This window comes from Pediculus humanus, genomic scaffold, assembly GCF_000006295.1.
Source record: "Pediculus humanus corporis 1103172107780 genomic scaffold, whole genome shotgun sequence".
NCBI lineage: Eukaryota > Metazoa > Arthropoda > Insecta > Psocodea > Pediculidae > Pediculus > Pediculus humanus.
In genome coordinates, this window is record NW_002987375.1 from 4,048 (window position 1) to 20,274 (window position 16,227).

Here is a 16,227-nt window from a genome sequence, read left to right on the forward strand (position 1 = left end):
TAATAATAATAAATTTTTAATCGATGTGATTCAATCTGAAAAAAATATATATTTAATAAAAAAAAACGTTGAACGTTATTAATTCTTCATATTATTAAAACTTAAATTTAAATTATTTCATTTAATATCATTATTATTATTTTAAATTAATTTAAATTATTTAAAAATAAATTTTCTTATTGTGATTAAATATATATTTTAAAATAAAAAATTCGTTATTTTTTAATAAAAAAAATAAAATTTTATTTAATTCTACTTTCATATTTAAAATCTTGTTATCATAATCACAATCAATCAATTTTCGAAAAATTATTTTTTATGTATTTTTATATCAAAAAAAAAAATAAATAAATAAATAAATAAACTTAAGACATTTATGTGTATTAATGAGTAAAAGTTTTTTTTTTTTTTTTTTTTTTAAGTTGGTCACAAAACAGGTACTTATAAAATGAATTAATATTATTATTAAAATTATTTTTTTGTAACTGATTTAGAAGTTTATTTATTTATTTATTTATTTATTTTTTGTTTTTTGATAAGTGATAAGTTATATATTTTTTTTTAAATTATTATTTTCGACGATTATTATTATTATTATTATTATTATTATTATTAAAAAATTTTATTCTATTGTACTAAGGTATGCGACAGAAATTAATTTAAGAACCTAGTCACATTCAAAGTTTAAAATGTTTATATCAATGTTAAATGTTTGCAATCAAAAAAAATAAATAAATAAATATAAGATTTATTAAACAAAAAAAAAAAAAACTCTAATTTATTTTTTATTCTGTATATTTCTTATATTTATTTTTAATATAATAAATATATATATATATAAACATACCTTTGAAAAACTTCCTGACTGAATAATTTTTTATTTCTTATTGTGAAAATTAAATTTTTTTTTTTTTTTTTTTATGGTGGCTTGCACAAAATCTTTCATTTTAAATAATTTTACATAATCCTTTTTTTATAAAATTATTATCACAATATTTAATTTGTTAATATTTGAGTACCTAAAAATAATAATATTTATTTTAATTGGTATTTAAAATAGAATTTATTGGGCAAAAAAAAAAAAAGTTTTTTAACAACCGTTAAAAGCAATTTGTTCGTCAATGATGGCAGCACTGATCAAACCATGTGCTTTTGTTTCATTCAATATAGTAAATGTAAATTACATATAGTAAACTCTCTTTACTATATTTTTTAAGGGATAAAAAAGAAAAATTTTAAAAATGATAATTAAAAAAAAACAACAAAATTTTTATGTTCCCTGGCCCGATATGTAAGTTTTTATGTATACATAAATTTTTTTTGTAATTTGTAGTATCTTGTTCAGTAACAACTGTGAATTTAAATTTTTTTTTTTTTTTTTTTTTTAGTTCAGAATGGAATACAGTAAGAGATTATCTATTGTCAGGAGAGATAAATCATTTGAATCGTGCTTACGATTTAATTCTAATGTGGAAATTAAAATATTCTTTTTTGCCAACCTATGTCGAATCAACTCTTTGCATTCTTCAAGTTGCACTTAAAGAATATAAACTTAATAATAATAATGATGGATTAATACCTACAAGCGATGAACACGATTTGCAATTGTCTTATTCCACAGCTTTAATACGTTTTGTTAATCACGTATCCAATCTTGTTGCTCATAAACATGATAAAACATTGTATTCGTCTGCAAAACTTCAAAACATACCAGATTGGATTGTTAACATCAGGCATGAAGCTGCACATCTTCAAAATTTACCATCTTTAGATGCATTACATGCAGCAATTAAAATCTCATTCCAGTGGCTAATCGTTGGTATCTTACATGAAATTAAAAATTCTTTATTGTTTGTTAATGAATTAATTTTAAACATTCGATTTACAGAAAAATTACTGGATGAAAAATAACGTTCTTAATAAAAATATGATGACAAATTGTGATTTAAATTTAAATATTACTGACCATGATAAAAGAAATGCTATTAATTTTTTTCAAAACACAATCGAAATGTTAATACTCAGCTGGTCGAAAAAAAAACATTTTTTTAAAGAAAATGAAATAAGTAAAAAATTTAGGTGAGTGTTTCGAGCGACTCAATCATAAATGTTTTAACTTAAATAATTTTGATTATAAATACCTTTGCAGATATAATTTAGAAACATTTTTAACACAAATTAAAGAATTGTCGCTGGAAGAAATTCATTCTCGAATAAATCACCATGAGGTTTTTAATAATGTGTTTAATCACATAAGTTCCGAAAAAAATAATTTCGAATCAAATTTTAAAATTATTAAAACGATGAAATTTGGAGGAACATTATTTAAATTTATGTTAGAAATTTTAAGGCAGACACAGTACAAACAATATTTTATTCCAGCTTTGATGGAATCATCATTTTTACAAGGTTTGTCACATGCACTTACATACAAATTTGTCTCCACAAGTTTTTTATTTCTGAATCGAATCGATAAAATCATAATTTTTTTTTTTCGCAGATAAATGTATAAATGTTTCAAAATGGCAAAAAGTTTTAATATTAATTCAAAGTGCTTCTTTACTTGATTCCCTCATTGAAAACCTAATGAAAATGGCTGCAAATGATAATATAGAAGCATCAAAATGGCTCATGATATTGTATCCATCGTTGGAATTACTCGAAAAAAAATGGGCCATATTTAAAGTTTTTCGGTGTGAAAATAAAAATGCATCGACTGATGAAATAAAAGAAGAATTGAAAAGTTTAAGAAGTGATCAAAAAGGGAAAATCAAGGGGAAAAATATAATAGCATTTAAAATTAAAAAACCGCCAGTGATTAATTTAAAAATGTTTGAAGGAGTTTTATTAAATCCGAATACTCACTGTTTGAATAAAATTATTCTTTACATGAAATTCATAAAACCTTCATTGCCTCAATCGACAGTTACCCTAATAAAAAATTTAATTGCATTTAATAATTTAAAATTGATGAAAAATGTTGACGGTGAAAAAAATGATAAAATTTTTAATTTGAGTGATTTGAAATTATTATCCGGGAACAATGAAAGTGATCACAGGTTAATTGATAATTTTAACGATGAATATGAAGGAGATTGGTGTAAAAGTAAAATAGGTGATTATCAAGTTGTAAATTTATCAATTGAAATAATTCGATTGAAAGTAATTCATTGTTAAATTTTTTTTTACTGGTATTTCAGGTACTCAAATATGGAGTAAATGTCCCATAGGTTTATTACCTTTTCAAAGCAAAGTAAATTGTAACCTTCCAGAGGATCATGTTTGGGTTGTTGAAAAACCTCAAATGAAATCAAAAGAAAAGAACTTTATGATTTTGTAAAGAGTGATCATCATTTGAGTTTTTCACACCAATAAAATTTTCTTCCGCCATATTATAAATGTACGAGATTGTTAAATAGTTTTTATTTTAAATAAATTTTTTTTTAATTATCGAATTTTGTTACTAAATGTTTCCTCCCCCTCCCCCTCTCCACCCTTTCTACATTTTAAAATGATTATTTTATACGATGTAAAAAGATATAGAAAACTTTTTTAACTCTTCTACTTACGACTTGGTATAATTGTTCCATAAAATCAAATTTATGATGAAATTTTATTATAAATATATAATAAAATAAAATAAAATAATGTTTAAAAGTTTAAAAAAAAGAATAAATTATTAAAAACTTACCAAAAACCTTCTTAATCACTTGAAAAAAATTTTTTTGAACAATACATTAATGCGTCTTAACGTTTCCACATCAATTTGAAAAGTAACGGACAGAAAAGGAATGTTCTAGAAAAAAAGTGTAATTAGATTAAAATTTCGGCGCGAAATGAATAAACAAAATGTAAACAAAATAAAATTACGATTAAATTAAAGAGAGAAAATTAGTTTATTTTCTTTTACGAGATTTTACAAACAAAAAAAATCACATTTAAATGAATAAGAAAAAAAAAAAAAAAAATTATACAACTTTGTAAAATCAATATTAACAACAATTTAAGGCAAAAAAATAAAAAAAAAATAAAAATAAAATAATAAATTCTGCCATTTTGTTTTTTTTTTTTTTTTTTTTACAAAAAAAAAGTTAGTTTTATGAAAATTAAATATAAGCATATTCAAGTTTTCTTTTTTCTTTTTTTTTTTGTTCACAACATTTGATTTATTTTAATTTTTTTAACTTTTTTTAATAATTTTTTATTCATTTTTTTTTAATTACAAATTATCTACACATCACGGCCATGTTGCCAAATTTTTTATTTAAAAAAAAAACATTACATATATTTATATTTATGTATATATATATATATAATTTTTTTTTTTTTTTTTTACATTAATCAATAATAAAAAAAACAAATTTAAAAAAAGCATTCAAAAAAATAATAATAATAAAAGCGATTTTAAATTCAGTCGATGCAATAACACACACCCCCCCCCCCCCCCCCCCCCCATGTCATAAAAATATATTTCTATTATCAATCAATCATTTTTTTTCCTTCTTATAAAAAATATATATATATATATATATATATATATATATATATATATATATATATATATATATATATAACTGAATGATAATAATGATAAACGAGGCGGTGTAAACGTCAACAAACAAACAAAAAAATAAAAATTATAAAAAATAATAATAATGATTCAATCCATCCATTGATATGAAAAGTTTTTCTTCTATTTCCCCCTTTTATTTATTTATTTATTTATTAATAACAATAAGGCATACTTTTTTATTTTTTTTTATTTTATTTTTAATTATATATTTTACAATGATAATAATAATAATTTTAAACTACTTTTTCTTTATTATACTTTTTTTTTAAAACCTTGATTGACACAACAAACAAGTAATTAAAAAAAAAAAACTAATTATTATTATTATTAAATGACTACCCACTCACATTTGCATCGATAATATAAAAAAACATTGAAAATAATAATTTAATAATAAAAATAATAATAAAAACTCACGGAAACGTATACAATATTTCAATAATAATAATAATAATAATAATAATATTAACACGTGTATATATACCTACACGCACACGCACACACCCACAAACAAACACACTTATATATATATATATGTATAATTTTTTTTTTTAATATAAATTTCATATAATTACTATCATTTAAAAAATTATTATTATTATTATTACTATTATTATTATTACTCAATTTAAAGCAGTCGGCGTTGATGATTTTATTTTTAAAGTTGATGATACAAATAATTATTTATTTATTTATTTATTTTTTATTTTACATAATAATAAGAAGAAGAAGGACAACAACAACAACAACAGGACACAGCCTTTTTCATAAAAAAATTTTTTTTTTTTTTTTTTTCATCAATTGAGAGACACAATTTCGTAGAAAAAATTAAACAAACTATCACATAAGAGTATAATAATAATAATAGTAATAATAATAATAATAATGATAATAATAACAATAATGATAATGATAATAATAATAATAATAATAAATCTTTTTTTTTCAAATTCGTTGATTTTTCTTTTTACTTACTAATTATAAAAGTTTTGTTATTAAAAAAACCGAATTTTATCATCATCATTATTATTATTATTATTATTATGATCAATCAAATTATTCTTTTAAAGCACTTTTATTTATTTATTTATTGAATGAATCAAAAATATTTTAATAATAATAATAATAATAATAAAAAAGAAAAGAAATTTATTCGTTATTAAATAATTTTGTTGTTATTGTTATAAATACTATTATTATTATCATCATTGTTCCTCCTGTTGTCACTATTATTATTATTATTATTATTATTATTGTCGTTAATAATATCATTATTTCTATTCATTCAACAAAACATCAATAATGATGATAAATTTCAGGAAAAAAAAAATTACACTCAATACTACTCCCAATTTATTAACGAACGGTAATAATAATAATAATAATAAGGGCAGCAGCAGCAGCAACAACAACAACCGACAAACAAACAAACAAACAAATAATTAAAAACATTTGAACACTAATTCATCATAAAAAACCTAATTTAATTATATACAAATATATTTTGGCATATTATTTTCGTAATAATAATAATAATATAAATATAAATATAATATAATATATAAAATAAGGCACAATTTTTTTTTCTCATTTTCTTAAATTATTATTATTATTATTAAATACTCTCACAAATATTAATTTATAAAAAATTTATTTATTTATTTATTATATTATAAAAAATAATAATGATGATGATGACGATGATTGGGATTGTGATAATAATAATAATAATAAATTAAAAACATTTAACGATATTTAAAAATATTTATGAAAAAAAATTTAAGAAAAACCTAATCCGCCTCGTTTAACAAACGTGGAAATGAATTTTTCTTTCCCTCCCTCCGCCCACCTCCGCCCTCTCCCTCCCCCCGCTTCCCCCCTCCCCTTCGTTTTCAATATTATTATTATAAATCTTTCGTGTAAATATAAACCGATTTGAGCCATAAATATAATATTGAGCTTTGTAAACTAAAAAAAAAAAAACATTTGCATCATTTATTAAATTTAATATTAATTTGCATTCACAAAAAACAAATTTATTGATAATAATAATAATAATGATAATAATGATAATAATGATAATAATAATAATAATAATAATAATAATAATAATAATAATAATAATAATTAATAATAAATAAAACATGAACGAATCCTATGTGAAAAAAAATTTGATTTGATTTAATTGACGTATATTCATATCATTCACGTTTTATCACGCGCGCACGCACACACGTTTTATTTTTTTTATATTGACAACTCATTTTTACATGCACGCACCACTCATCATTATGTACATATATGTAAATAATAATAATAATAATAATAAAAGTAAAATCGCGAGAAAATTGTCATGAAAATAAATTATTTTTTAATTTTTAAAATTTTTTCTATTTATTTTCTAATCTAATTATAATATAACGATGATGATGATTATAATTACGATTATGATAACAATAATAATAATAATAATAATGATAATAATAATAAAGAAAAATTACAAAAATCTAAAAATTTTTAGAGAAAAAAAAAAATAAAAAAAAATATACAAAAATAATTATATATCACAATAAATATTATTATTATTTATTTTTCATATTTCCCGAGGGGAGGGAGGGGGACAACAACGACAAGTAAGAATTCCAATCATTTATAAATATCATCATTTTCTCATTTGTATCTGTGTCTGTCTGTGTGTGTTTGTTTAAATTTTTTTGACTTTTTTTTTGTCCGTTATGAAAAAACACACCCTCTCTCTCCCTCCCCCTTCTCCTGCGTATTTAATTATATGTGAGAGAGAGAGAGAGAAGCGTATATTGCACTCCCATTAATAATTTTTTTTTTTTTTTTAGAAACAATAAAATATAATAAACGACGATTGTATAAAATTTTTCCGATTGATTATCACTCGCGTACATTTTTTTTCTTTTCCCTTCCCGATGCCGTCAAACTTTTCCGGATGACTTTTCATTGAACCTTTCCCCCCTCCCCCCCCAAAAAAAAACAATGATTAAATTTAAAAAAATAAAAATCTTGTTTCGAAATACTTTGAAAATTATTATACGACACACACACCACGACCGCACAGAAATTGTAAAAAAAAAAAAACACCTCGTTTTATTATTATTATTATTATTATTATTTTCCTCTTTTTGTCTCGGCAATTAATGATGATAAAAATTCATGTGAATGAATGACTAGCCCGCGGAAAATCGGACGTTTATATAAATTAAAAAAAAAACGAAAATATGTATGCGTGTGTGTAAATATATATACATACACATATCGATCGTGAAATAATTTAAAATCAACAAAACATTCAATCAATCATTGATTCATTCATTCAATCATTCATTCATACGTATACCGGTCCTTGATTATCGTTGTCGTCCAAACTTATTCTGAAAGGAGCAGCCGGTCCTCCTCCGTCGTCGAAAAATCTCCTGAACGTGAATTCGAAAAAACCGTGAAATGGATTTCCGTTGTCGAACAATTCGTCCGATTTTGTCGAATCCGACGATCCCGATTGTCTCAACTTGTCCGGATCGACGGGATCGAAATTTGACGTGTCCATAGGGTTTTGTATACGAGGCAAATAAGGCGCGGTTTGTGTCCTTAAACCTTTTTCAAAATCGATGGATTTGAAAAAAGGATGAGCTTTCACTTCACTAGCGTTTTTACCGAGTCTTTTATCATCTCCGCAACACAATTTCAATATCAAGTCCGTACTTTCCGGCGACAAATTGGCATCTTTTGGTATGTTTAACGTTTTTTCCCAATTGATCACCTGAAAACATTTTCACAACAACAACAAAAATTAAATCAAGTACCTTTCTGGAAAACACACACAAAAAAAAAATTTTTTTTGTTCGTACGTACCTTGTACTGCGTTTCGGCAGGAGTGTTGGCCAAAAATGGAGGAGACCCGACGACCATTTCGTATAAGATAACGCCAACGCTCCACCAATCGCAAAGCTGCGTATACCCTGTTCTCAGCAAAACTTCCGGTGCGATGTAATTTGGAGTTCCAACGAGAGAATGTGCCAAACATCTTTGATGCTCTCGTTTCCTTCGTCGCTCCAGAGGTTTCAATTGTCGACACCTACATTCGTTGTTCCAGTCTTCGCTTGGATCCATTGAATCCTGTCGCGCATGTTCTCCTAATAGGCGCAAAACAAAAAAAAAAAACAATTTCAAATTACATTTTCCGACGCAATCATCCATCACCTTTGATGTATAAAAAAAAAAAAAAAAAAGTCACCATTTCTTTGATAATATTTCGAATTGTGAGTCCACCTGAATCCCGTACACAAACCGAAATCCGTTAATTTGATGTGACCATCTTTATCGATTAGTATATTATCCGGTTTTATATCTCTATGAATGAATCCCATTTTGTGAACGCTCTCTATGGCGCAAGTGAGTTCGGCTATGTAAAAACGAGCGAGACTCTCTTGGAAAACTCCCAATTTGATTAATAACGACATGAGATCTCCTCCCGGTATGTAATCCATAACGAAATACAAATTGTCTTTATCCTGCCAAAAAAAAAAAAAAAATTATTTCGATACCTGTACCTGTGGTCTCGTAACCTAGATATTAACCGACCGGAGAGAAAACACGTACCTGAAACGAATAATACAATTTAACGACCCATTCGTTATCGGCTTCTGCAAGTATGTCTCTTTCAGCTTTGACGTGAGCCACTTGATTCCTCTTGAGAACGTCGGCTTTTCTCAACGTTTTCATGGCGTACAAATGATTGGCATCCGTTTTGCAAACGAGTGCGACTTCTCCGAAAGCTCCCACCCCGATGGTTTTCATCTTTTTGAACATCGACTTATCCATTTTGGCTCGCTTCAACCGAATGTAATTGGATTCCTTTTGAGAGAGCATTTTCCGCATTTGTGATTGACACTCCGGATTGAGACCGATTTTGTTCATTTCGCTTTCCAATTGAACTCGTCGAAATTGTCTTTGCTTGTAGTTTTTGATTACGTTTTCCACGTGTTGCTCCATAAAAAATTTATACGCCTGTAAATATCGATCATTTCGTTTGGAAAATTCTTCTTTTCTTTTCGAATTTAAAATTCAAAATTGTTTCGGTAAAACTTACCTGCGGTGAATAATTTCGAACTTTGCAATCTCGTCTTTCCTCTTCTTTTTCTTTGCTTATCTGCTTTCTTTCAGGTATGGGAGATTGATGATTGACTTTATACGCAGACGTGGGGGATGGCCGTCTGTCGTTTGTGTTGCTGTTTCCGTTTTGCATTCCCGTATTGCTGTTCAAATTATTGTAACTGTTGCTATTATTGTTGCTGTTGTTATTATTGTTGCAGTGATTTCCATTATTACTATTATTATTTATATTATTAATGCAATTTCCATTGCCGCCGTTACAATTGTTGTTGTTATTATTATTATTATTATTATTATTATTATTACAATTATTATTATTATTTCCGTTTGTGGACGTTAGAGTCGTTCCAGAATTTCCAATGGCGTTTGTTGGATTGCCATTATTGTTGTTGTTGTTGTTGTTGATATTATTATTACCACAATTATTGTTTAAATTATTATTATTACTATTATTATTATTATTATTACTATTATTGTTGTTATTGTTACAATTATTGTTTATCATATTACTATTACTATTTTTGCTGCTAGATTTGCTAGTAATAATTGAAGGGAGTTGTGCGGCAGTTGGTATACCAATACTATTATCATTAGACGTATAAGCCGTTAATGGAGCCCGCCCACTTTCTGTCGAAGACACAGATAGTGGACTGTCTGACCTAGGCTCGCCAGGCATGATTGGTGAAAATTTTCTAGAGAGGGGTGGATGATGTGCAGACGCCGCCAGCGAACGTGACGGCCCGTCAACAACAGAAACTTGAGTTACAGATAAAACCTGTGGAAAAAGACAATTTTTAATGCATGATGAAAAATAACATGTTAAACGATACAGATTTTTTATTTGAAATAAATACTTACACCGGGTCCAGAACTTGTACGACAGACATCTTCTCCTGAATAAGGTGGCGGAGGTAATGGATGATGTATGTGCTGGGCTGAGGGTACGACCATTCCCTTTTGCATTGCAAGTGCTTGCATAGTGCTTGCGTAGCTTGGAGGTTCCGTTGTCGGTACTGAGATCGGACTCGCTGTTGTAGTAACTGGAGATGCAGGAGGTTGTTTGGGAGAAGAGGAACCAACAGGGGCGACTTGTTTGCTCGGTGCCAAAGAATATGGCATCTAAATAAAAACATTTAAAAATTAGAAATAAGCCAACTTAAAAAAAATGTTTGAGATTTAAATTTAGAATTTTACTAGGTCATAAATAATACCTGAGTTTGCTGCTTCTGTTGAATAGAAGATGCATAAGAAGGAGGAGGTATAGCTACTCCGTGAGATGCTGGCTGCGGAGCGGTTGGCGCTATAGCAGTTTGCAAAACGGGTTTCTGTACTTGTGTACTTTTAACACTTTGCATTATAAATGGCGGCTGAGTTTTAGCTTGTCGTGCTCCCCAAGCTTGTAGGGGAGTAGGACGAGCAACACCGACCGTGCTGCTTGTAGGAGTAACTGATGCCGATACAGTTATTGGACTAGGAGAACCAATCGAATTCGGGTTTGAATAAATGCCTGAAGACGGACTTTTTCTATAATCTTGAGTCGGACTTTGTCGGCTCTAAAACAACAACAAAAAAAAAAAAAATTTTAGTTTAAAACAAAAAATAAAAGAATAAAAAAAAAAAAAAAATTTTTTTTTTTTTTTTTCGTGTCAAAAGTACCTGAATAGACGATGGATAGGGAGGTGGTAATGGCCCAGGAGATGAACTACCTAAAGGATAAGGCGGTGGCGGTTCTACGGGGGCAGAACTTTGAAATAAACTAAGGGCTTGCATTTGTTGAGTTAATTGTTGCTGAACTTGAGGTCCATTCTGCACGACCATTGGCTGCCGACCAGAACAAGTTGTCGAACCTGAAAAAATGAGTATGAATAAATTTTATGTAATATAATAAAAAAAAATAATAATAATTAGAAAAGTTCAAGTTTTTAAGTTTACCTGTTGATGATGCGACAGGACTAGTTCCTCTTTGAGGAGGATTAGGACCCGAACCAGCGGATCCAGGAAGTGCAGCTGGCGGTCTCGGCGTGACCACGGGAGCAGGAGACATCCTCTTGAAAAGATGTTGCATATTTGTAATGGCATTCGAGTAAGGAGCGTGAGGAGGAGGAGGCGGCGGCGGCGTGGAACTGCATCTGGGAGGAGGAGGAGGCGGCGGTTCGGAAAAACTACTGGGAGAATATTGTCGACTCAGTTGAGTGTGCGGAGAGTCCGATCTCGAGCTTCCGGCGCCGCTGTCTAAAGCAGGACTTCCCCGGTGAAGACATAGCTCTCTCTCCAAACTGGGTTTTCTCATTAAAATTGTGTTGAGAGACGGCAACCCGGCAGATGAGCTTTTCGTCAACCCATTGGTTGCATCATTTTGCTTCGCTAAAAGTTCCAAAGAACTCCCAGGATCAAATTTCTTCAGCGCTCGATTTTCCTATTAATAATTAAATCATTTTTAGTGCATTTTCGATTAGCATATTTAAATCAATTAAATTTAATTAATTTTCTATGAGGTCGCCATTTTAAAAACATAAGACTGACTCGATATGTTTAAAAATTCTATCTATCCACAAATATATATAAAATTATAAAACATTTTAAAATACTTTAAAAATATATAATCATCATCATCATCATCATCATTATTATTATTACTATTATTATTTTTTGAATAATTTTAAAAGTCGTAAACTAACATAAGTTAGTTGTTATTGGTATCGAAATAACAATTTTTTTTTTTTTTTTTTTTTAAGAAATAAAATTTTCGTTATTACGACGCCTAATTTTAACGGCCAATAAAATTCAAAGAGAAATAGTTATAATAATAATAATAATAATAATAAATCGAACGAGGGGATACAAGCAAATGATTCAGAAAAAAAAGGCAAAACTTTTGGCACGACATTAATAATAATAAAAAAATTCCCTTTAAAAAATTTTTCTTTTGGAAAAGCGTAAATGCGAATCCCTCTCTCCTCCCTCTTCTCCTCCTATCTCTCTCTTCTCCTCCCCCCGACAACAACAACAACAACAACAAAAAACCGGTAATTTTAAATGGTTTTATAAATATTTTGCAAGTTTTCATTATTATTATTATTATTATTAGTATTACGGTCAAATGAAAAACCTTGAAATGATTACCGTCGTCAACTCTTTAGACAACCGCCCCTGCGGAGAACTTATTACTGAACTTATTACATTTTCTTGACCGTAATAAATTTAATAAAAAAAAAAAAAAAATTTCAGTAATAACTTTATTATAATTCATTTGCGAAATCGAAAGGTTCGCGCGTCCTTTCCGATCCTTTTTTACCCCCCCCCACCCCAATAAAAAAAAAAAAACGAAGCTAAATGTCGATGTAAATAATGATTTCCGCACGGATAAAATGACGCACACGCACACACACACGCACAAAAATAAAGATAATATTTTTAAAAAACAAAACCGGAAGGCTTTAATTAAAAAACAGAAGAGAGAGAGAGAGAGGGGGGGGGAAGGGGGAAAGGGGGGAAAACATTTTCTAGCCGTCTCGAAAATATTTATGGAAGTGTCTAGTGCTAAAATAAAAACTATGTGATTCACGGTCAATCAATCGCCCACCCACTCACTCTTCAACCAATATTTAAGTAAGCTTTGTCTTTTAAATGATTCAACGACGTTTCGCTACTACTGCCACTGCTAAAAAAAAAATAATAATGATAATGATAATGATAATTCGAAGAAAAGGAAAAGTATTAAAACAACAACAACAACACGAATGATATAATACGTAAAAATTCTTCAAGTTTTTGTTTGTTTGTTTGTGTGACTCCTTTTTTACCGACATTCCATAGATGAATAACCGATTTGATTTTATACCCGGGACAAACGTAAAATGTCAATCAAATATGGCCGACACACAACCTCTTTTTCTAACGTTTCCAACGAAATCAATAATTATTATTTCAATTAAGTAAGTTGATAATTTACTTTGATATTCACCCGCGTGTGCGGTGAAAATAATTATTAAACATTTACCTCGAGAAATATGTTAATAGTTTTGATTTGAACACCTTAAACGAAAGAGAGAGAGAGAGAGAGAGATAATAAAGCATGAAAGAAAGAAAGATAGAAATATTTTAATTATAAATCTTAGGTTCTCCGTACTCCAGAGATAACCGATCAAAGGACACTTTCAAGGTCCAGTAAATGACAGTTTCCTTTGGAAAATAATTTTAACTCGTATCTCTCTTTCTCCCTACATTTTCTTTTGTAAATTTTCCCATCCCCTCCGTAGTAGCATCGCATAATTATTCGCCCGTGATAATAATAATAATAATAAAGAGTTCCCCCCCTGGAGAGGAGTAAGTAAGTAAGCAAGCAATTGAGCACATCGTCAAATTACCATTATTAATCGCATTAATAAAATATTATTAAATAATTTTTTTAGCGGGGGACCAATAAACAATAATAATAATAATGATAATAATGATAATAATAATAATAATAATAATAATAATAATAATAATAATAAAACAATATTCGACGGCAAATTTTTTATATATATGTACGCAATGAAAATTAATCTTGTTGGAAAGTTAATTACATTTTTTTATAAAAGAAAAAGAGAGAAAGAGAGAGAGAAACAAGAAATTGTAGTTTGATTAGTTTTTTTTTTTTTTTTTTTTTTTTCAAATTCTTTTTTGTTTGTCGTCCATTCATTTTCTCTCAACAAACAACTGGTTGTTGTTGTTTTTTTAGACGACGTTTAATATTTTTGGTCAGTAGTCGTCATCTTTTCCTTTTTCTTTGTCAAAGTATACTAAAAATTCGAATCGATATCGTATTTATAAAATTTATTATTATAAATTTTCCCCTTCCCCCTCTCCCCTCTTCGTTCCCGGTTCGAATCGCCTCATCATCATCATCATCATCAGGTCCTTTACTTCCCTTTTTTTAAATCAATCAATCAATCGATCATTTGACAAAGAAAGCATTTTCGGGGGCACACATCGAATTTTTTAGTAAAATTACGTACAAACTCGTCACACACGCCCACGCATACATACACACATACATACATAAATACAATTTACTTAAATTTCTCAAAAAACGTTTTTTTTTTTTTTTTTTTTTTTTTTTTTCATTTAATTCTCAGTATACCTGAATCGAAAGAAAAGTGATGATGATAAATTTTATTGCTCAGATTTCAGGTATTTCACAACAACCCGTAATCGTAATTGGTACTTGATAATTTTTTTGGTATTCTTCGATGAAAAGAATTTTTTTTTTTTCATTGTAGTAAAATCTCATTCCTTTGTAAATTTAAAATCCACTCCTTCAAAGGAATTTTTTAAATGGAATTGAAGCCGTAGAAAATGGAATCATTCCAAAAAAAAAAAAAAAATTTCCAGAGAGTCCTTCAACAAATAATTTCGAAGAAATTAAACGGTAGGGAAAAGAGAGAGAGAAAAGAGAAAGGAGGTAGGGGAAGGGGGGAGGAAAGGAAATTCCAAATAATAACGAAACACTTCTTCCACTACCACCACCACCACCACCCCCTCTCTCTCTCTCTCTTTTCTCCAGTAAAAAAAAAAATTAAAAAAGATTCGGTTTTTTTTTGAAACTTCTTTTTACAAACAAAACTGCAACTCAATAAATTTTCTCTCAATCTCAAAACAAAATAAATAAAAAGAAAACAAACCAACTAACAAACAAACAAACGAACGAACAAACAGCTGCAACGTATGTTTTTGCACATGCATAATTAAACAAAAAAAAAAAAAAAGGAAAAAGGAAAAAAGGAAAAAACTATATTTGAGAAAATTAATAAAGTTTTTTAAATTGCATTGCTAAAAATGCCAACTTAAAAAAAAAAAAAAAAAAAAAACGATATTAGCCGATGCGTAGCGTGTTGAATACAAGATTTTTTTTTTCTTTCCTCTCTTCTCTTCTGCTCTGTTGCATTTTCTGGCATTCCAATCATCTTAACTCACGCCCAAACGTTTTTTTTTTCTTTTCTTTTTTCTACGTATTATTATTATTATTATTAAAAAAAAAAAAAATCTTGCGAAATACAAAAAAAAAAAAAATTAAAACGGAAAAATAACCGAGTTAAAATTTTGCAACAATTTTCTTCTTACTGTTATCATCACGTGATGATGATACCTTCTTTTTACCTTCCCTTTTCCTAAACCTAAGGTACGTTCGAGAGATTCCCCCTTTTTTTTTTTTTTTGTTTTAAATGATCTACTTTTGTTATGACAAATCATTGCTTAGTATCGTGGAATGTTTTTCTTTTTTTTTCAAACACAATAAATGATTCATTGTACCTAAATGAATCATTTAATGTGATTCACAAGTCTTCTCTCTCTCTCTCTCTCTTTCTCTTTCTATAGTTTCAGATCAATGCCTTTTGCAAACGGAAAAAAAATTTCATCATTGTTTTTGCCAAAAACGAAACATCTCCCAGAGCCAAAATCAATCTTCACCTTCTTCTCTCATCTCTCTCTTTTTAACCTCAAGTTCCCGAAAAAAAAAATTATAAAATCAA

At 28.0% G+C, this 16,227-nt stretch overlaps 2 protein-coding genes across 2 annotated transcripts; one reads left to right on the forward strand and one right to left on the reverse strand.

Annotated features, from left to right (window-relative positions):
* Nucleotides 1-1,394: 1,394 nt before the first annotated feature.
* On the forward strand, nt 1,395-3,340 carry Phum_PHUM362730 (uncharacterized protein; the record flags this gene model as incomplete). Its single annotated transcript, XM_002428044.1, has 6 exons — nt 1,395-1,404; nt 1,427-1,815; nt 1,889-2,079; nt 2,150-2,409; nt 2,501-3,115; nt 3,201-3,340. 6 exons carry the CDS (start codon nt 1,395-1,397, stop codon nt 3,338-3,340), a joined length of 1,605 nt encoding a protein of 534 aa, XP_002428089.1.
* A 4,588-nt stretch (nt 3,341-7,928) lies between these two features.
* Phum_PHUM362740 (serine/threonine-protein kinase LATS1, putative) lies at nt 7,929-12,002 on the reverse strand (the record flags this gene model as incomplete). Its single annotated transcript, XM_002428045.1, has 10 exons — nt 7,929-8,360; nt 8,453-8,733; nt 8,835-9,111; nt 9,200-9,607; nt 9,690-9,891; nt 10,309-10,468; nt 10,585-10,831; nt 10,924-11,265; nt 11,369-11,559; nt 11,699-12,002. The coding sequence occupies 10 exons, from the start codon at nt 12,000-12,002 to the stop codon at nt 7,929-7,931; spliced, it is 2,844 nt and encodes a 947-aa protein (XP_002428090.1).
* Nucleotides 12,003-16,227: the final 4,225 nt, after the last annotated feature.